The sequence below is a fragment of the Perna viridis genome, chromosome 15 (assembly GCF_037379345.1).
Source record: "Perna viridis isolate PV_CMFRI_1.1 ecotype Kerala chromosome 15, ASM3737934v1, whole genome shotgun sequence".
In the NCBI taxonomy this organism is placed as follows: Eukaryota; Metazoa; Mollusca; class Bivalvia; order Mytilida; family Mytilidae; genus Perna; species Perna viridis.
Genome location: NC_142459.1, coordinates 4,691,238 through 4,714,472, shown reverse-complemented (window position 1 = coordinate 4,714,472; position 23,235 = coordinate 4,691,238). Strand labels below are relative to the sequence as shown.

Genomic DNA, 23,235 nt, shown 5'->3' with positions numbered 1-23,235 from the left:
ATCATTAAAAACTATAAAGTGTGGAATGGCAAATTGAAATTTCGGTTAAATTTCTAATATTAACCTGTTATAACTTTGAAAGATATAAACTTTCTGTAATATTTTCTATCACTTATTCTTTACAACGTTATTCTCGTTGTTCAATTATATACAGCAAAACTGACACAACAAGAGACAAAACAACAATTAAACTGCTAATGACTCCAACTCCTACAACGTACAAAAAGTCTTAATTATTATTGTTTTAGGTAGTCATGCCAATTAAAAACATTATATCGATTCCAACATTTCAAAAGAATGAAAAACTTATAAAAAACGGAATCTGAACCATGAGAACAACAATTTGATAATTCTCTCTTTTGTTTTACCTGGATTTTATATTATATGATCATCTCGGAGGTTGCTTTTAGAACAAGCAGACAGCGATTACCCTATCGAATCACCCGGTCCATCATCCCAGTTTAAGCTGCTCGTGTTCTATTAGATAATTTGGTTTGTTGATTGTGTTTTGTCTGTTTCCTTTTCCTTGCTTTTAGTTAAGAATATCCTGTTTCTAGTCTTATTTTATTCTATGTAATAGCCATATGCTTTTTGAACACAAAGCTGGTTATTCAGTTTTCATCTGTGACTATGCTGAAATTAGAAGCCTGCCTGCATTGTTATAAAATTGACAAAGCTGGTCGTTAATATCTGAAATAGAGGTAATGGAAGGATTTGTAATGATATAAATGCATATCTGTAGAATTATTTTCCGGAACGTAAAATTTCGGAGTAAAATATATTTGTATTTGATGTCTTTATGAAGATCAAGCTTCAGTATAGAACATTTTTTTAAACTATCAGTCATGACATAGGTATATTGATTTTACGTTATGAGCGCCAACAAACGCAAGTACATTAATCATGTATATTTAGTATAAACACACGTTTTACAATTAGGCTTCTGGAACAGAGTTATGTTGCTACAAGATTGAAATCATCATTACAGAATTAAGATTTATGGTCGTCATCATGGACTCGTGGATTGCTTGGTATGTAATCCATTTACACCTTGATACCCGTGCAGGTCCGGGTGTTAAAAGAATAGGCCTGCAGCAGCGCTAAGCTTGTCGTAAAAGGCGACTAAATAGTGCTCAGAACCCTAGCCGGGGGCTAGGGCGCTCTGCCCACAGAGCAACTGGGATGTGTGCCCCAGGTGGTGGAATGGGGTACCCCTGGCGTGTTACATGCTGGGGTTGTCAGGCTATAATACGGAAAACCTGACCGTAAACCATAATGGTGCACCGTGTTGGGAAAGATGCCACGTTCCTCGCACGTTAAAGAACCCTACTGTGGTATTCTCCCGGAGTAGGAACCATAGGGCTCCGCCACGGGAGGCTAAATTGCCCGACCCTACCCACCTCTCCCTATTTCCAGTGGCAATCAAACTTTGTCGACCCTCATTGTCCTTGTGTCCCATCCCTTTTTCATTTCATCATCATTTCATGTTCATTTTATCATCAATTTCATGTTCATTGTCTGAATATAGCTGAAATATTGCTGCTCGGATGTTAAACCCCAACAAACAAACAAACAAACAAATTTACACCTTGCAAAGTTACTTGTTCAACGTGTCATATTTTCCTTTCCTCCTTCGTCTGCACTGGACTTTTTATTAACAACTCGGCGGGAATTTCTAGAAAAGCAGAGGACGCTTAGCCTACCGGTGCAACCTCCCCAAGGTTTTAGTGGAGTCCGAGTTGCCCATTTACTTTTGTTACTTTGCATGTATTATTTTTTGGTTATTTTATGATCTTTGTTCTGGGTGTCTGTTTTCCATATCTTGTCCCTGGATTACATTCTTTTGATTTCCGCTAGAATTTTGGTTCCCTTGATTACCGTCTTTCATCAGGCTGTGATGATACATAATCGCTTATAACATCTACAGAGACATACTTCGCTTCACTGTACATCCTCGATTAACTATGTTGAATACTTTTATATTGTATAGATATGTTGTATTTTGTTATAGTAGTTTGAGTGCAAAACAGTCTCAATTACATATTATTCAATGCAATATCCGTTATATAAAGAAATGTAATACATATTATAATAGATTCTAATAACTGAATTAATGCACACGTGACAGATTTGAGTTGGTAATTTTCCCTACATTCTCGGTTACGAAATAACCTCGAAATTAATCGCCTTTAACGAAAATGTCCTCGTTTAACTTCAGGTGTGCAGATATCTGTGCCGGATAATTTGTGGATAGCTTGTTTAATTTGTAATAGACGTTGCGGATAAATCTTTTTAACACTACGTCATGAAATCGAAATTTATATTCTTATTACAATAGCGACAATAAAACACCACGAAAATGTCCACGTTAATTTTCAGTAGTTTTGCTGTAATGATATTGAGCGCAATAAGTATATTCACTTTTGTTACTCTATCTATCATACTTACTACACTGAACATTCTCATTGCCTGACAAACTGGAAACTAAATCCGAAAATGCAGCTACATCCATTTCCTCTAATCCATTTACAGCTAAAGGAGCTTTCATACAGAAACAAGAAAAGTAGTTCGTTACAATAATAATGAAAATAATGATAATAAATATATTATCTAGAAAACTACGTATAACATAGTTCTGTGTGTATAAACACGCCTGTGTCAAAATGACAGGCTCTCAAAATAATTGAGCTTTGAGGAATATGGTGTTCCATAAAAACAGGTGATTTGAATTTATGAAAGAGACCATTGTTGAAAAAAGAAAACGTCTGTCAGGTAACTCATATATGTATTTCTTGCTCTTGTATATAAATGCCAGAATCGCTTACAAATTAAAAATACACTATAACCATTAACCTGGTCAGTACAATTTCCTCCGTGTAGACATGGACTAACAAAACAATCATCTATAGCCAAAACTGATTGATTGATTAATTGATTGATTGATTGATTGATTGATTGATTGATTGATAATGTGTCTTATAATTTTCAGATGTTATTTATCATATTTATCCAAATTTGCAGTATAACAAATTTCAGAATTTCATGACAAGACAGACAATTGATAACCTCAGACACAATAGGTGTACAAGAGGACACTATCATGTCACACACCAATACATACAATAATTACAAAATATAAAAATGATGCACAACACAGTATCAAGATATAAGTATCAAACGGACGAAAGAGTGGTTTTCACAGCAATTTAGCAAGATTTCCAATAAATGATGCCAAATTAAGGTACAGTGACAAATTTCAAGAAGCCTTTAATTTATTCATCTGCGAATCTATAGTTTGGTATTGTGGTAAATATTTATCTCGAATTTTTTTTATCCTTTCATGCTTACACAGGAAGAAATAATGGAATTCATTTCCGATTCCCTGCCCACAAAGATGACATAATCTATCTTAGACCATCTACCTGTTTCAAATGGTATTTTTAAATTGAAGCATCTCAGTTTGGCGATTTGGTGCATTTCACCTACTTTAAGTGTTAAGAAGTATGATTCTAACTTAAATTCTTTTTTGAATTCAAAATAAAATTCGCCTCTTGAAACATTATTAGCATTGGAGAACCATGATTGAATGAATTGATATTTTAACTTTCGTTCAACAATGGTTTTAATACATTTCTTTCCATAGGTTTTTGATCATTCCAAATAAAAGTAAGTCTTACATCGTTTAGGACGAACTTAGCAAATGATATCCACTTAAGTTCATAAAACACTGAGGCATCATTCCTTGTAATACACATGGTAGAATCTCTCGGTGATGAAATTGGCTTCCCATTTGGACAGTTTGGTTTTAAGTACTTCTTGTATACAATTAGTTTTTTAATATACACAGCCAAATGTGCCACATATGATAATCATATGGTGCTCGATTCATATGATAATCATATGACAATTATATGTATCCCGAAACATATGATTATCATATGGTGCTCGATTTTATGATAATCATATGATGCAAACCATATGATTTTCATGTGTGGCACATTTGCCTGTGTAGACTTTCCTTGATTTGATTCTTACGTTGTTGAAAAGATGTTACTCCTTTAAACACATGTACAGCATTTAGACATTTGCAATATATATCACTGGTATTTTTGTATTTAGCAATGAATTTCAGAAGGACCAAGTCCCATCAATCAAATGTACTAGAATGACAAGCTACACTTTACTTTTTATCATGCGAGGAAGCAATCACCTACAGAAATGTTAAGTGATAAAGTGTGAACTATCTTTTGAATCTCTTTGGAAAGTATTGCAACTTTGATATAGGATTATGATTTGTCTGTGTTTATGTTGCTTGCTTAATTTAATGTATTTTGAAATATCGTAATATTTAGATTTTTCCTATTGGGTATAATAAGTGGTAAATTTCTTCCCCTCATTTTTACCACGCAAATACAAAATAGCACAAATTACAGCTTGTTCAAGGAATAAAATAAAGAAATAAGAATGATTAATTTTAATGTAAATGTACTTGAAAGTAATGGATCATTACCGGTTAATTTTAAGTTATGTATTATATTACAATAATCATTACAGAAAAATAGGCCCATCACACATAATTTCACCATTACGTTAAAATTGGCCACGTTACATTACACATTATCATTACACAGGCCTGATGTGAGTTATAATTGGAAGGCATATGTCATTTTGTGTACATGTTCTTTGACCGAATTAAACATACAAACGTAATTAGCTGTTGAATGATGCTCAATAATAAGTTTGTCCTGTGCGAGTACGGGTGTCAAAATAATAGGCCCTTAGCAGCGCTAGGCGACTAAATAGTGTCTCAGGTAGTGGAATGTGGTAACCCTGGCATGCTACATGGTCGTCAGGTCGTAATAAGAAAAATCTGACCGCAAACCATAGTGATGCAACTTGTTGGGAAAAATGCCACTTTCCTCGCATATTAAAGAACCCTGATGTGGTATTCTAGGAACCTTGGCACATGAAATCCGTCAATCTGTCTATCTCCTGATGATATCTTGAGAATTGATCACTACTTGTTTTTGAAACTTTGCGCAGGGGTAAAGTAGCGTAAGATACGTGTTAAAATAACGTTAATATTCAGCAAAATCATAAATACACTTTTCGAGATAAGTCAATATATTTTATTAAATTTTATAACTCCTACTAATAGTTTTACATTCATTACCTTTATTAACCTTTTTCCCGAACAGTCTATACAACTTACCAGTTTCGCATTTCTTTCCAGTAAATCCATTCACACAGACACATGTGTAGCCAGCGATCCCATCAATACATGTACCACCATTATTGCATGTTTTGATATCACAATCATCTATATCTATGGAAAATATGAATAATATGGATCATTATACTCTTCAGTTAAATACCTTACAGTAATTATCGTAATTATTTCACAAGAGTTGCAGTAATTGATTGTTTACAGTTGTTATGAATGAAGAATTCTTATTATACATTTCTCCCGTGCAGGTCCGGGTGTTAAAAGAATAGGCCTGCAGCAGCGCTAAGCTTGTCGTAAAAGGCGACTAAATAGTGCTCAGAACCTTAGCCGGGGGCTAGGGCGCTCTGCCCACAGAGCAACTGGGATGTGTGCCCCAAGAGGGTGGAATGGGGTACCCCTGGCGTGTTAAATGCTGGAGTTGTCAGGCTATAATACGGAAAACCTGACCGCAAACCATAGTGGTGCATTGTGTTGGGAAAGATGCCACGTTCCTCGCACGTTAAAGAACCCTACTGTGGTATTCTCCCGGAGTAGGAACCATAGGGCTCCGCCACGGGAGGCTAAATTGCCCGACCCTACCCACCTCTCCCTATTTCCAGTGGCAATCAAAATTTGTCGACCCTATTGTCCTTGTGTCCCATCCCTTTTTCATTTCATCATCATTTCATGTTCATTTATCATCAATTTCATGTTCATCGTCTGAATATAGCTGAAATATTGCTGCTCGGACGTTAAACCTCAACAAACAAACAAAAAACAAACTTATTATTCATTTACTTTTATTACTTCAATACTAAAATGATTATTTATAGTCCTGAGATATATCGACCTAATTGCAATTATTTTCATATTTGGTACTTGTTTCGCAGATCTGTCCAGTAAATCCGTCCACACATTTACAAGTAAAGCTGTAAATCCAATCAATACAGGATCCACCATTTTTACAGTGATTGTCAATACATTCATCTATATCTGAAATAAATAAACAATATACATTATTCACATTCATAATACATTCGTAAATATCGCATCTCATGTCTAATTTTCTGTAAATAAAATAAATACTCAAATATGATTAGGGGTTGTACGTTGTTTAATAATACTTTTGAATTAGTTACATATACACATTTCTTTCATGTTGTTCTATTTTATAACTACAATTAGAAACGTCAGTGGCTAGAATTAGGATACCCTAAATAAAACACAAACGAAAAATGCATATTGTACTTTTTTGTAGATCTTTTTTATTTGTTTTGTTTTAATTTTCGTTTAAATCCTTTATAATTTTTCTTCATCAATGAATCATATTGATGTAAAATATCGTACAAATTTGTTAAAATCATGAGATGTGATAGTTATGTTGAACACAAGAACAAAGTCGTTTATGTCTGTATGCGTAATGCAAAAATACATAATTAACAATTTAACAACTTTCTGATATCAACTTTAAAGGATTCACATTTAATACTTTTATTGACGCTTCCCGAAAAGTTTATACAACTTACCTGTTTCGCATTTCTTTCCAGTATATCCATCTAAACAGTTACAGGTGTAGCCAGCGACTCCATCAATACACGAACCGCCGTTTGTGCATACGTTGACAGCACAATCATCTATATCTATGGAAACATAATTAACATTATATTCTTCTGACAAATAACAGTTATCATCAAAATGACCACAAGAGTTCTTAAAAGTATAACTAACTTACTGTGTTAATGATTGAAGAATTGTTCAAGTTTTTACTTTTATTGCTTTAAAACTGAATTATTGTCTTAATATATATCGACTTCCTTGCGATTATTTTGTTTCAATGTAATTTATAAACCATATGTCGAAATGAATATGGATATAAATATTTTAAATCAACAATGGATGGATCAGAAATAATTTTAAAGTTCTCTCACAAAGCAGCCAAAATTGCTCAAATTAAAAAGTTATCTCCCTTTTATCAATGCATTTCAATGCTTTCAATGTAATTCATTTCTCTTTAACAGTTGCAGTTGCAGTTAAAAAGTTCTCTCCCTTTTTCCAAAGATTTTTTAATGTAGTTTGTTTTACTTTTATTGTTGAAGTTAATCCAAAACCGTCATTTAACTTTGAGAAAGGATGCATATTTGTGATATGAAATTGATTATTTTTCAAACAAAATTTGTAATGTTCAACCCACTGACTTTTTTTCATGGACGTCCTCTTTACTGCTAATGGAGTCTTAATAGATATTTGTTTATTATATTGATAAGTATTATTTTGTCTGAAACGTTATATGTCTTACTTGTTTGACAGTTGGCTCCAGTAAACCCCACTATACAGTCACAAGTGTAGCTGTTGATCTTGTCAGTACATGATCCGCCACTGGTGCATGGATTACCAGCACAATCATCTATATCTGAAACAAATGGTTTATGGCAAATGAAAAACTATAAAATAGCTATTTTGTCTTTGTAAGAATTAAACTGTATCGTCTAAAGACCAAAAATTTCAACACACAATTTATTTTTTATCAACAAACTCTTATCGTATCTGTGCAACTATACCTGTTTCACATTTGGTTCCAGTAAACCCATCTACACAATCACAGGTGAAACTGTTAATCATATCAGTACATGATCCGCCATTATTACATGGACTGCTCAAACATTCATCAACATCTAAAATAAATGGTATATGGTCATCTGGAAACTATTTAAAAAGTATTCATTCATTTATTCCTAAAACGAAGTATGTTTTATTCATGCATTTACAAGCATTGTGTCTGTTTTATCTCAGCATTTTTCCTAATAAATTCTTCCAAAAATTTGTATGTATAAATGTAGCAGACTTTCGGTAAGTGTCATTGTTCGATCTTCATATGATGATAAAAAGTCAAACTCTCTGTTTTCCCATTATCTATGTTCTATATTTTCATGCTCAAAAGTGTCAGTCTCTGTAAGAAATAGGCAAAATGGGAAATATCGGAAACATGCATGTCAAAACCCCACCAATCTAACAATGTAATATCACTCAAGGATACTTTATTTGTAAAGACTATTACTTATTCTCTTCATCACTGCTTGATTCTTACAGGGACTGACACTTAAATGTTTCATAAAACTATAAAACAATTACTACTTCTTCCTTTCATTGAAATTAAGTTTATCTAATATATCGTCTTCGGAAAGCGCAAAAATCAGCGACCAACGACGGTAAAAACTAAATATATTATTAAACAATGTATGAAGTTTGGAAAATTACAAAGTTTTAATATGTGACGGTTTTTTTGCAACGAGTTTAGTCCATGAACTGTTGAATTTCTAACCTGTATAACAATTTGGTCCAGTAAACCCATCCACACAATCACAAGTGTAGCTGTTGACTTTGTCAGTACATGATCCTCCATTATTACATGGATTGCTCAAACATTCATCTAAATCTAAATCAGATGGCGCAACATCATCAAAAATTATGGAATTATGTAACATTGGCTAATTGATAATAAAGGATACTAACTAAATCTAAAAGAAATGGTCTATGATCATTTGAAAACAATAAATTTTAATTTCGTTATAAGTAAGTGGACAGTTGCATCTTTGCAACTATACCTGTTTCACATTTGGTTCCAGTAAACCCATCCAGACAATCACAGGTGAAACTGTTAATCATATCATTACATGATCCGCCATTATTACATGGACTGCTCAAACATTCATCAACATCTGAAATAAATGGTATATGGTCATCTGGAAACTATTAAAGAAGTATTCATTCATTTATTCCTAAAACGAAGTATGTTTTATTCATGCATTTACCAGCATTGTGTCTGTTTTTATCTCAGCATTTTCCCTAATAAATTCTTCCAAACATTTGTATGTATAAATGTAGCAGACTTTCGGTAAGTGTCATTGTTCGATCTTCATATGATGATAAAAAGCCAAACTCTCTGTTTTCCCATTATCTATGTTCTATGTTTTCATGCTCAAAAATGTCAGTCTCTGTAAGAAATAGGCAAAATGGGAAATATCGGAAAAATGCATGTCAAAACCCCGCCAATCTAACAATGTAATATCACTCAAGGATACTTTATTTGTAAAAACTATTATTTATTCTTTTCATCACCGCTTGATTCTTACAGGGACTGACACTTGAATGTTTCATAAAACTATTAAACAATTACTGAATTATTGAAATTAAGTTTATCTTATACATCGTCTTCGGAAAGCGCAAAAATCAGCGACCAACGACGGTAAAAATTAAATATATTATTAAACAATGTATGAAGTTTGGAAAATTACAAAGTTTTATTATGTGACGGTTTTTTGCAACGATTTTAGTCCATGAACTGTTGAATTTCTAACCTGTATAACAATTTGGTCCAGTAAACCCATCCACACAATCACAAGTGTAGCTGTTGATCTTGTCAGTACATGTGCCGCCATTTTTGCAAGGATTATCAGCACAATCATCTACATCTAATACAAATGGCGTATAAGCATCTGTTATATTTGTATGTTTTTGACCTTTAAAGTAAAGTTCAACTGTATAATTTGATAAGTCGTCTCATTGCATTATCCAGATATTTATACCTCATAACCTCAAGAAATTATTGTCAAAGTATTTGTCAAGTTTGCCTTTTTTAAGATATTGATAGATCAAATTTAGTTGACATGTAATATGGTAAAATGGCGGGAAAGTATTCCCGCACAATTTTCCTATATAAGCTGTAAAAAATCTCTAAGAAACAGATGCTTCGGGATAAATTAAACTTGCTTTTTAATTGTGTTCCAGAAGTATTGAATCTGTTTGAAGTATAAAAATACCAAACTGAGAAAAATGATGTGCCACTCATTACCTGATTCTTACACAAAATGGAACTTAAAAGTATGAATTATCTCTTTGATTCTATAAAAGAGTAATAAAGGGAACCAAGATTCAAGCAGAAATCAAAAGAACGCATTTCAATGACAAAGCCAAGACATGGAAATGAGATACACAACGAAGAATATAAAATAACCAATGTAATAAATAGTTATAATGTTTACCATACTGATGTACATGTAATATGTTTTATTCATATTCACAAGCCCTGCACTTTCAAATTTAAAATAAAATGCACCTTTATGAGATTTATTTCAAATACATTACAAAAACGTTCCAATGATTTGTAAGAGTTATGTCCCTTAGCCTAGGTCTATCTCCTTTAATGATGTCTGTATAAAATTAACACATCATGTAAAAATATTGCTTTTTCTGCAATGGTATTTAGTCTGTGAAACGATATACCGGTATTTCTTACTTGTTTCGCAGATGGCGCCTGTAAACCCCTCTACACAGTCACAAGTGTAGCTGTTGACTTTGTCAGTACATGATCCTCCATTATTACATGGATTGCTCAAACATTCATCTAAATCTAAATCAAATGGCGCAACATCGTCAAAAATTATGGAATTATGTAACATTGGCTAATTGATAATGAAGGATAGTTACTAAATCTGAAAGAAAGATTCTATGATCATCTGAAAACCATAAACTCCAATTTCTTTATAAGGAAGTGGTAAGTTGTGCCTTCTGAAATCGAAATCTGTCTGTATTCATACATGTATTTACGAATATCTTATCGACTATATATTGTTGAAAAGTATTGTTTTTCTGCGTCGATATTTAGTTTGTGAAACATTATATTTCTTACTTGTTTGACAGTTGGCTCCAGTAAACCCCTCTACACAGTCACAGGTGTAGCTGTTGACTTTGTCAGTACATGATCCTCCATTATTACATGGATTGCTCAAACATTCATCTAAATCTAAATCAGATGGCGCAACATCGTCAAAAATTATGGAATTATGTAACATTGACTAATTGACAATGAAGGATAATAACTAAATCTTAAAATGAAATAATAGGCAATAATCCAAGGAAAAACAAGACACTTCATGCTGTTTCAAAAAAAGCTTGATAGCCTTTGGTGAAATCGAATATGATACAAACATATCACAGATTTCAAACGTTATGTCCCTTACCCTACCACGTAGGTCTATCTCCTTAATTGGTTCAAATGTTCGCGGTATTAATATCAAAAATAAAACTAAGATATGTACACTCCAGCATTAAATTTAATAAGTTTATAGAGTGGTCTTTCTTCCTTAATTTAATAAATAAATTTTCTATGTTAAGGAGAAAGACCTAGAGTAAGGGACATAAATCATGAAATCAGTGATATGTTTGTATTATATTTAATTCACAAAAGCCTCTCAAACTTTTGTTGGAAGCAGAATCCAAGTTAATAAGATGCTTACATATGATTGATGTAAAATGATAAAAACAAACATTCCAATGATTTTTAAGAGTTGTATCCTTTACCCTAGGTCTACCTCCTTAAATAACATATAACTTTGTTTAAGATATTCATGTTTTATATTTTTCACCAAATCTAAGCAGCAGATATCTTTTAACCGTTTAATTTACCGTTTGAAAATTTGTATGCATTTGCATAAACAGAAAACATTTCCTTTAATGAAAATCTTGATTTACATGCACTGATTATTGCATGCATCCACAACCATAAAAAAATTTGCGCGCAAAAAATATTGTTTGCACATCACATATTATGCACACAAAAGAATTGTAATGTGTGCATAACATAATTATGTATTGAGCGCTTGTTTAAATTTTATGTGTAAACAGACAGTAACAAAGAACTGGCATGATTTTAAACGAGGATATTTGGCTAGACCTGCACTGAGCATTGGCGCCGAATTCGTACATAGTCTAAACGTGCTAGAATCACATGTTTGTACAATATGAACCAAGCCTCGTGCAGGTGCGGGTATTAAAAGAATAGGCCTGCAGCAGCACTAAGCTTGTCGTATAAGGCGACTAAATAGTGCTCAGAAACCTAGCCGGGGGCCAGGCGCTCTGCCCACAGAGCAACTGGGATGTGTGCCCCAGGTGGTGGAATGGGGTACCCCTGGCGTGTGACATGCTGGGGTTGTCAGGCTATAATACGGAAAACCTGACTGCAAACCATAGTGGTGCACCGTGTTGGGAAAGATGCCACGTTCCTTGCACGTTAAAGAACCCTGCTGTGGTATTCGATAGGAGTAGGAACCTTTGCGCTCCGCCACAGGAAGCTAAATTGCCCGACCTTACCCACCCCCCCTTTTTCCAGTGGCAATCAAAGTTTGTCGACCCTATTGTCCTTGTGTCCCATCCTTTTTTTTCATTTCATTTTCATTTTATCATCCATTTCATGTTCATTGTCTGAATATAGCTGAAATATTGCTGCTCGGACGTTAAACTCCAACAAACAAACAAACAAACATATGAACCAAGCATGAAATAATAATTATATGTTTCAGTTTACCTGTGATTATCATGATTATTATATGATTATCATATGTGTATCTCACAAAAATATGACTATTTTAAGTTACTGCGCTTCAATTAATGTATAATATATAAAACATTTTCTATTCTCCTTTTAAAACGTTTTAAAACATTTTGTTCTCCACTGGTGTTTCCGGTAACGTTTTAAAACATTTTGTTCTCCACTGGTGTTTCCGGCATCGTTTTATAACAGTTTCTTTTCTCCTTTGGTGTTACCGGTATCGTTTTATAACAGGTTCTATTCTCCTTCCGTGTTTCTGGAATTTCTTTTTTGGCCATGAGATTCGTTTGTTTCTTCAGTATTACTATATTTTCTCTGATGCTTTAAGAGGGTAGACCTAGGGTAAGGCACATAAATCGTTGCATAAATGACATGTTTGTATCATATTCAATCATCAAAACCTGTTAAGCTTTCATTTGAAATAGAATGAAATCAGTCCAAGTTACTTTGATGCTTACATGAGATTGATGTATAATGCTGAATACAAACATCCAAATGAATTGTATGATATGTCCCTTACAATATGTTCACCTCCTTAATTCACAATTCTTACCGTATTCTCTACAAATTTGACTTACATTGCTTCGTTAATACGTACCTGCTGTTGACGAAATCCTTTCAGTTGTTCCTCTTGTTGTTGGCGAAATCATTTCAGGTGTTCCGCCTAAAGTTGACCAAAAATCTCTAGGTGTTCCACTAATGGATGATAAATCCGTTTCAGATGCCCCATTAGTTATTGGCGCAACCCGCCGATATGATCCACCTGTTCCTGACAACAACCTTTCAGGTGTTTTGCCTGTTATTAACGAAACCCTTTCAGGTGGTCCAGTTGTTGTTGACGCAAACCATTCAAGTGTTCCGCCTATTGTTGACGAAACCCTTCTATGTGTACCTCTTGTTGACGGAAACCATTCAGGTGTTCCGCCTATTGTTGACGAAACCCTTCCATGTGTTCCACTTGTTGTTGACGGAAACCATTCAGGTGTTTCGCCTGTCGTTGGCGAAATCTTTTGATGTGTTCCACTTGTTGTTGACGGAAACCATTCAGGTGTTCCGCCTGTCGTTAGCGAAACCATTCGATGTGTTCCAGTTGTTTTTGACGGAAACCACTCAGGTGTTCCGCCTGTTGTTGACGAATACCTTCGATGTATTCCACTTGTTGTTGACGGAAACCATTCGAGTGTTCTTCCTGCTGTTAATGTAGTTATACCGACTGCTGTAGATGCCACACCATCATTTTGCCTTGATTTTCTTGAGATTCTGGATGTAGAACCAATAGATGACCAAAACCATACAGACGACAACAAAAATATTGAAGGCGATTGTATTGTAGACGTAGTTTTTGAAAGACCTGTATAAACAAAAAAAATATTTTCAAGATTAGAAAATTTCTGAGCAAATTCAATAAAGGGTATCGCGTTCCCCAACCAAACAACAAATATGAACAAAAATGAAGAAGGTATTACTCTAATGTTACATCGAATCTCGCAATATAGTATACTTTAGAAGCTTCTGCAAAAAAAAAACATCAAGTTACAGAGACGTTACAGAGAAACTAATAATAAGTGGACCGAATAAAAGATGAACAGGCACCATGATCACTACAGTGTATATATCTCCAAATGTCTTCTATTGCATACTAAAATATGTTATTCTGTTTCTACCTTTAAAGGCTATAGAGACTATAAAACGCAACGGCGGTAGTGTAACTAATGTATAGCTGGAAAGCTTTAATCACCGGTCTTGGTACAACTTTTTTCTACAATGTGCATGCGTAAAAAGAAAAAAAATATTTCACGTAAACCTAAGTTATTTTTCCAATATCTATATCATTCTGTCTTTCTCCGACTTGTTAATTCATTTATTATTTTAAGGTACAATGAATGTTAATTTTCAGATTACAATGTACATATGCCTGTCGTTAAAGTAATTATCCATTCTCATTTTTTATGCTTCAAAGACAACATTTTAATTTAAAGTATGGGTAAATGAGTTAACAATAATGAATAAATATAAATGAGCAGTAAACAATTTACAGTAACAGTTATGGACTGTAACGTCAAAAATAGTTTATTGTTTATGAAGGACCCAGTCTCTACCCAGAGTCAAGACCGATAACTCTCGGTAGGGAATGTGAAACACGGACTAACGTTCACAAGCGTGATACTGAAATCTCGTTGCTATCTTACCTGTGTCTGTTCTCGCGATAATGATTGCTACAATTGCAATTAATTTCTTCATCTGAAAAAAAAATGTTTTGATATAACGAGAGTGGATGTAGTGAATATGTCAGAGACAACTCCCACCGGCATTAAAAATGTGAGCTCAGGCAATCCCATGGGTCTTCAATGAACAACAAAGAACGTTTAACAATCACACCACATGTCAGACTGCAGCTGGTACCAAACAATTTAATATAACATACACAGGAACCATCCACTTTATAAATATAGTCACTGTGCATAAATATCACACAATCAAACATCTGAAATCAGTCCAGAAAGGTCTGAGTCGCTTGTTTATATTTTATCTACCTAACTGTTCGTAATTTATCGGGTAGTCCTTTTTTAAGTCGCTAATATTGTTAGCGACTTCTTGCAGTGGTAATTTCAGTACTTTGTACTCGCATATGATTTGCATAATTATATATATTAATACTCCATGTTATGCTGTCGTGTTTACCGCAATAACGTCATACTTCTAGCTTCATACGAGAAAAAAAATGTACCTCTTAAATATCATACACATGTTATTTTGTTTATTGTATGAGAACGGAAAGTTTACATGAAATGATCGGTTAGCATTGAATATTAGCCAGTTCCCGTTATAATTGACTATTTAGATCGTATACATTATCAGGGCACCGATATCTATTTATAGCCATGTTCAGTTGTTTAATCTGGTTCCTGGTAACCAGTTGTTTTGATTGAAAGCATTCGGGTCATCGCATTAACGAACGAAAAATTATATCAAGGAAACCAAGATTCTAGCGGTTTTAGAGCATATCGCATTCGTGTCATTTTGGATGCTGAAAATAAGCCAAAATCAGTGGCAGAGAATATTTGACGATTACTTTTTATAATACTATACAGGTACATATAAAGAAACTACCATTTGATTTTTTTGAGGGGCTAGGATCAAATTTGAAAAAAAGACAGGATTGAAATGTTCACGAAATAAAAAAACAGAATCAACTATAATCCTAATACCGGGGTAGTATATGTTTATGTTAAAAAAATTGGTGCTTTAGCAGAACCTAAATTTTCTCAAAACAAAGAGACAGGATTAAAAATTTGATCTTAGTCCCCCACCCACACCCTACCCGTAAAAATATAGTGCTTGCTCCCTAAGAGATTAATTGTTAATCTTTAGAATAGCTTTTTGCTTTCTTAAGTTAGCATTTTGACAAAACAATCTCCATTACATTAATCTATTTTAGCCTTAAGTTTACCTTTTCTTTTTTGCGTTAATTTTCCTAATGCCAATCGTATCTCAGTGACAATACCTTATATAAGTTTTGGAAATTCTATGCTGACGTTAACTTGTCATCAAATGGAATAAAAATTTGATTTGGTTATAAACAATTATACTTATTACACCTTTACGTTACATTCAAGCAGAAAAATCTACGTTGGTAACACCTCTGAGATTATTTTAATCTAATGTGTTAAGAATTTGAGTGCCTCAGTCCTTTTCTTTAAATTAGAAGCGTGGGAAAAGGGGGCAACATAATCTAATGTACAAAACATTTATAATCCATGTATATTATAAAGGAATATACTCCTACACGCTTAGCACGGATACTTCTCCAATCTGGGGCTATAACATCTTTTTAAGTCGCTAATAGTGTTAGCGACTTCTTGCACTCGTAATTTCTGTATTTAATATTCGCATAAGATTTGCATTAATGTGTCACATAATCCAGCAGATCATCGCCGTGTTCACCACTAAAGCGTTGTAGTTACAGATTCATACGAGATAAAAATGTACTTCTTAAATATCATACAGATGTGTTCTACGTGTGTTTCTTGCTTGTGTGAGATACGGGAAAATTTCATGAAATGATCAGTAAGCTTTGGACATTACCCTGTTTCCGATTCAACCACTGAAGCTAGTTATAATAGTATATAGGTCATATACATTAGCACGCCCCGATATTTATGAATATCCATTGCCAGCTGCTTAATCTCGTACATAAACTGGTTCCAGGTCAATATCATAAGCGACACAAACATCGCTACAACGTACCTTTTTAAAACATATCATACACATGTCTATGCGTGTTTTTTTGTCCCTATCTAAATTGTTAAATTTTACATCGATGAAGTAATCATACAGTTATAAAATTGTACAGGGACCCGGATTCCAGATACAGCACTGACGGTGAACTATGTTATTTAAAAGATAATTTTCTACTGGTTCCTAAAAATAGAAAGAAGTCCACTGCACAGACCCTTGGGACCAGGATTTTTTTCTTGTTTTATCACCAAAAAAAATTGTTTAAATCATTTTGTTTCGATATTTGAGTTATTATGTGTGTTCTCAGCCATGTCCGCGTGCTATCTAAGGCTGTTTTTGCTATAGACGTAAAACTGGGCATAGTATAAACAACATTTAACAGCAAGCGGACAATGTCTGGGAACACACAATAATTACTCAGATATGGAAACAAAATGATTTAATGATATTTTTTGTGGTAAAAGGAAGAAAAAAAATCCAGGTCCCAAGAGCCTGTGGTCCGTTGCCATCGGATGGTTCACACTCCTTGGCAAAACGTTGATAGACAATTATGACGCTTTAAGGAGGTAGACCTAAGGTAAGGGACACAACTCTTACAAATCATTTGAACGTTTGTTTTCGGCATTTTACATCAGTCATATGTAAGCATGAAAGTAACTTGGAGTGATTTCATTCTGTTTCAAATGAAAGTTGGAAAGTTACAATGAAAGGCATTGATGAAATTTAATATGATACAAACATATCACTGATTTCAAGAGTTATGTCCCTTACCTTAATTCTCTAATATGTGATACACCCCAAAAAAGTCTACACATTTTTATATTTGTTATTGCTTTGTTTTATGGGTGTATAAGATGAAATGTATAATCATTCATTCCAAATTGTGTGTTCTCAGAAGACAATTCACATCGATTATTGAATTGTTTCTATTGTATTTAAGCGTCATTACAGTTATCTCCCTTAGTTTTAAATTCTATAGTATATTCTTTCTTTAAAATTTGTATCTCCTATCAACAAGAGTTATATGAAAAGGCTCATATTAATTCATGTTAAATTTAATATTTTAAACAAAATTCCAAAAAATAAAAAAATATGCAAGCTTTTCAACCGTGAATAACACACTGTATGATTCTTAGCTGGAGTACTACTGAAATGTTACAGGTCAGCGGAAGAGATGGGCGTGTCGACTACAACTAATTCCGGTTCTAATAAGAAGCTGACTTAGTCTCCTATTCTGTAAACTCAATATGGTACCAGACGTGAAACCAGGAATTTTGAAAAGACTACCAAGGGGCAGATCCGGGCACTTTGAAAAGGAGGGGTAAAGGCAAATTTTCCAATAAAAAGGTGGGTTTCAACCCCTTGCTTCCCCCTTCTTAATCCGCCACTGCTATCGTAAGAAGGTTCTTGCGGTCATATGCTCTTATAATTTATGTCCTATGTGCAGACCCCCAGGGTATTTGTTATAAAAATGAGTAAGGTATTTTAGCTCAATTTTATACTATTATATTTACGGAGTTCAGGGACGGATCCAGATACTTTAAAAAGAAGGGGGCCAGCCGAGGTTCCTCAGAAAAAAAGGGATGCTAAGAAATTATTTGCCTTTTCTTCAATTTTACACATGCAAATGACCAATTTTCAAATTAAAAGGGAGATGCCAACCTCTTTTGCCCTCTTCTGGGTTCGCCACTACAGTTCTTCGGCTGAATATGTCGACTTCACAGGTGAAGAGCTACTGACCGTGTACACTATTTGGTAATATAAAGTAGCTAATTATACGTCAAACTTTCAAACTGTGTTGTTTTTTTTTTCATCTATACTGATCTGAAGTTTCTGTGTATGAGATGAAACTGTCGTTCTTGTAAGGATAAAATATATTGTGACGACCAATATATTTCCGAAAGGGGCAAAATTTTTTTGCTTTTCGTTTCGTTTTGGTTTTTTTTTTTTTCTGGTATCATATTGTAATGTTTTGTTTTGTTTATTTCATCAATCGTTTTTCTCCGTTTTCAATCGTTTGTCCTACACTATACATAGTTCACATACTACTATTTTTTGTATTTCTTTCTCAAATCTCGAGAGATCAAAAGGTTAGATCTTGCAAATTTAATTCATTAAAATGTTACAAATTAATTATAGAAACGGCAAATAAAATTAAACCAAGTTGTTAACGACACCTTAAATGCTAATTTATTCCGGAAATGAACTTTTGACTTCCTAGGCGTCGATCCGTTACTCTGTTGAATGAATTTAAAATTTGTTCTAGTGTTTCTGTAAACAATTAACATACCGTCTTGTTTTAAAGGAAATAAACTTGAAATTGATATAATTCAAACACACGCCTGCACGCGCCTATGGTTTAGCAACAGAAAGAACAAGAGTCGCACAATTACACGTCGTGCTTATGATCTGACTTAGAATAAAGTATTGAAGTGTGTGAACACTCAATACATTTAACTCTTGGTTGTTTTTGTTTGTAATCAATCGATCGATTTCCCCCATTTTACCCAAGGCGTATAAGACCGTTTATGTTCAATATATTACCATTCACCAATCGAATCGACTTGTATACATTAAAGAGTATGAGAAATATCATGCAACTTTTTACGTTCACTTTGATTTTGAGACAAAATGGTCCGTTAGGGGACCTACCCCTTTCATCAATCTTTCCCTGTACTCAAATAGTAAAGTCGAAGTTTATTTCAACTTAATATCTGTCGTGCATTTTCCCAATTTTCTGTTTGTATAGCTGCAGCATATTCAATTTATGGACTGTTGATGGATTTCTAATGCACTGAACTAAAATATCTGGGAAAGAAGTGCTATATACTAATACGAATTTTCCGCTCGGGTTGTATTCAATGGTTTCCTGAGTTTTCAGCTTATATGCTTCCGCCTCTGTCACTTCTTTTGATGTTCATTAATATAAAAACTGACATTGTTATTCTGGTATGAAGGTACAAGATGTAATCTGTATTACACAAGTTTCGAATTTTTATTATTTTTTTAAAATCACATGACATAAAATTTCAATTTTATAACTGTAAAACACATACAAACTGCAAAAGATGACGAAAATAACAGCTAATATATAATGATTTCGAAGTTAAGGTACACGTTGCAAACATTTGGTCATTGTGCTTGAAGAGTATTAAGGAGGTAGACTAAGGGTAAGGGACATAACTCTTGAAATCAGTGATATGTTTGCATCATATTCAATTCCACCAAAGCCTATCAAGCTTTCATTTGAATCAGAATGAAATCAATTCAAGTTACTTTGATGCATACATGAGATTGATGTAAAATGCTGAAAACAAACGTTCAAATGGCCTGTAAGAGTTGTGTGCCTTACATTAAAGTTGATTATTCTGCATGCATTTTACATTGTATTAGTCAGACGAACCGGCTTTATGGCAATTTTAAAAGTAACTTGGAATAGTTCTAGTACCAACTCTTCTGACAGTTCTACCATAACCGGCTCTAAATTTGTTCTCAAAAAGCCAGCTATAAATAAGGGTAACAACAAAATTACCGAACACTAATCCGATTTATAATCAAGTCAAGTCCAAAATAAATCTGGCAAAATAGATATTACAACACCGGAGTAGCTCGCAATGTTCCTAGTACAGGCATTTAAAACGAAATGGTGGGTTAAATCTATGTTTACAGCGCAATAAACCTCCCTCTCCCATTACGGCGTAAATTTACCAGTGGTGATTAAAAAGCACTTGCATACTATACGAGAATTGTTCTTTGAGAGCCAGCTCTCCCAGAACTGTCGGATGAGTCAGCTCTCCCAGAACTGTCAGATGAGCCAGCTCTCCTAGAAATGTCGGAAGAGCCGGCTTGGCTAGAACTGTCTACTAGAACTGTCCAGAGAGCCGGCTTTGATTGAACTGTCAAAGGAGCCAGCTCTACAAGAGCTGTCGGAAGAGCCGGCGTCTGTAATTTGAAAGTTAAATCAAATACATGAACCATACATCACGCGCAATTTTTACGTAATTTAAAAAATGATGAATTTACAATACTGAATAACATTCTACAACATTTAAGATATAACAGAAACATAAATTGTTATTGGAATATATTGGAAAACATGAGTACTTTTCATAAACACGTAATTATACAGATGGATTCAAAACTTGTGGGATTTGTCAGGCGTAACGGACGATGTAAGTTTTACAGGCACTGCACATGCTTTGTTTTTGTATTTCTTTTCTACAACACAATACTGAGATGAAAACAAAACAAAATTGTTCACCAATATCGGTATAAGGATGGCCAACAAGCATATACCAGAAATTGCACACGCGGAGGCAACTAGCTTTCCCTGGAACGACTTCGGGTAAAAATCACCATAACCGACGGTTGTTATGGTAATTATAGCCCACCACATGGCGTCGGGAATCGTTTTAAATGCTTCGTCGGTTGAAAAGTACGCCAATGACGCAAAGAATGTGACAGTTATAAAAACCCCGAGGAGTACAGTACAAAGTTCGAGCATACTGGCTTTCATTGTATATACCATGATTCTGAATCCATCAATGTGTCGGACCAGTCGGAAAAGTCGGAAACATCGGACAACTTGAAGCGCATGGACAGCATCGTGAAAAGATTCCTGATACTTTTCTTTGTTGTTAGCTTCGTTTGCTATCAGTGACGCATACATCACAACCACCGCCAGAGTATCCATGACATTGAAAAAAGTAAAAAATTCAATAATCTTAAGCGGGAAGAACATGACTCTACAGATTAGCTCCAGTGTGAAGTACCCAACCAATATTTTCTCTAAGTAGGTTAAAAAGTCCATCTGAACTGATACCCCGTCGAATAGTTTGTCCAGGTGATAGAATGACGAGTTTGACGTCCGGTTACCTGTATCATAAAATAGGTCGTCAAAGTGTTTGGCAAAGCGCTCTTCTTCCTCGTCTGTAAAGAAATCTAACCACTCATCTGTCTTAAGTTTTCTTTGGAACGCTGGATGGGTTTTGCTTATCAAGACAAATAGCGAAAGCAGGACAAGAAGATTGCTGGTATACAAATATAGCTGAAAAAAATAAACATAATAAATTTATATAAATATGTCGGGACTCAAAAACGCTTTGTCCTCGTGGAATTTCCTGATATTTTTTACTGCGTTTTCATTGAGTATATCCACCTGACTTTGTTCTGTGTTAAATAGATATTTTTTTTATCTTGATCTGGATTATCTATATTAGCCATATTTTGTTAACGTAAAAGATTTGATATACATGTAGTTTAGTATTAATGAAGATATAAATTTTTTATTTTAACTTATATACTCCAGTGAAGGGGTTTGCCCCTTCATAAAATTTAGATAGTTACTCACTGGAGTAAATATTTACTAAACGATTTCTAAATTACATGTATTACCTTCGCTAGGACTGATGAATCTGGATACTCCAAGATGGTGAAGATCTTTGCCTGGACAGCCCTAAACCCAATACCTTGGCCATAAACCATAACTCTGTTTCGTTTATCGTATCTTGTCTTTTCGCCATCATCTAATACTTTCAAAAGATCGAGCTCTTGGAAGTAAGAGAAATACTTCTTATAGCAACACTCCTTAATATTATCCTCGGGGATTCCCCAGAAATCTAGCTCCGTCTTAAATCTTGCCGGGCAAATGTCTGTAGGCATGTGAAGTTCCTGACCGTTATAGTAGTCTAAGATGTTCTGAGTGCTTGATGATTGTCGGTTCAAATAAATATCACTGGACTGTTTCTGTATACATTTTATCATCCAGTTAGAAGCTAGTGAGTCTGAGTTTCGGATCTTTTCCTGACTTGATTCGGAAAGATCCGTGGTAATTCCCTTATTGTGAAGCCTCACCATGCTAAAAATGTATGTGTCGTTAATTTACCAGACAATAATCGATGGATGGTATGTAGATCATTCCAAACATCCCTAACTACGCAAATTTTAATTAAATTTCCGTGTGGAAAGCAACGAACTAGAAACTGTTATCTGTTAGTATATATATATAAATGCACACATATTTCTAAAATCGGCGTTTTCAATTGAATATCTAATGTATGTTGGATATTGACGTTTGAATCTTCTTGCCTTTAGGTAAGAACATGTTGTAGGGCCCAGAATAACAAACTTATCATATCTGCGTAAAATATTGCGTTATAACTCCATATGAAAATAATGTTATCATCTACTTAAATATCGTTTTTTTTTTTCTAATGCTATTTAATTGGCCATCGATGTTTGTAATAAATACGCCCAATGGCGACATATGTCCTATCATTGTGCATTAACCTACACTTCTAGTAAAAAGCCTTGACAGTTGGGAATTTAAAAAGTTCGTTTATTATTTATAAAATGAAGAAAAGTTTAATTGTTGGTTATCGGACCGTGTTTCAAATATCGAATTTTA

The 23,235-nt window shown here is 34.1% G+C and overlaps 2 protein-coding genes across 2 annotated transcripts; both read right to left on the bottom strand.

Moving 5' to 3' along the window:
• Nucleotides 1-513: 513 nt before the first annotated feature.
• Nucleotides 514-20,807, bottom strand: LOC148596652 (uncharacterized). Its single transcript, XM_088564298.1, has 15 exons — nt 20,571-20,807; nt 14,780-14,831; nt 13,189-13,941; nt 10,893-11,006; nt 10,500-10,613; nt 9,562-9,675; nt 8,809-8,922; nt 8,526-8,639; nt 7,765-7,878; nt 7,503-7,616; nt 6,733-6,846; nt 6,086-6,199; nt 5,213-5,326; nt 2,449-2,541; nt 514-690 (listed from the first exon to the last, which is right to left on the bottom strand). Exons 1-15 carry the CDS (start codon nt 20,805-20,807, stop codon nt 629-631), a joined length of 2,337 nt encoding a protein of 778 aa, XP_088420424.1. The 3' UTR covers nt 514-628.
• LOC148596651 (voltage-gated potassium channel KCNC2-like) lies at nt 19,824-22,982 on the bottom strand. Its single transcript, XM_088564178.1, has 2 exons — nt 22,224-22,982; nt 19,824-21,876 (listed from the first exon to the last, which is right to left on the bottom strand). The coding sequence occupies exons 1-2, from the start codon at nt 22,683-22,685 to the stop codon at nt 20,965-20,967; spliced, it is 1,374 nt and encodes a 457-aa protein (XP_088420304.1). The 5' UTR covers nt 22,686-22,982; the 3' UTR covers nt 19,824-20,964.
• Nucleotides 22,983-23,235: the final 253 nt, after the last annotated feature.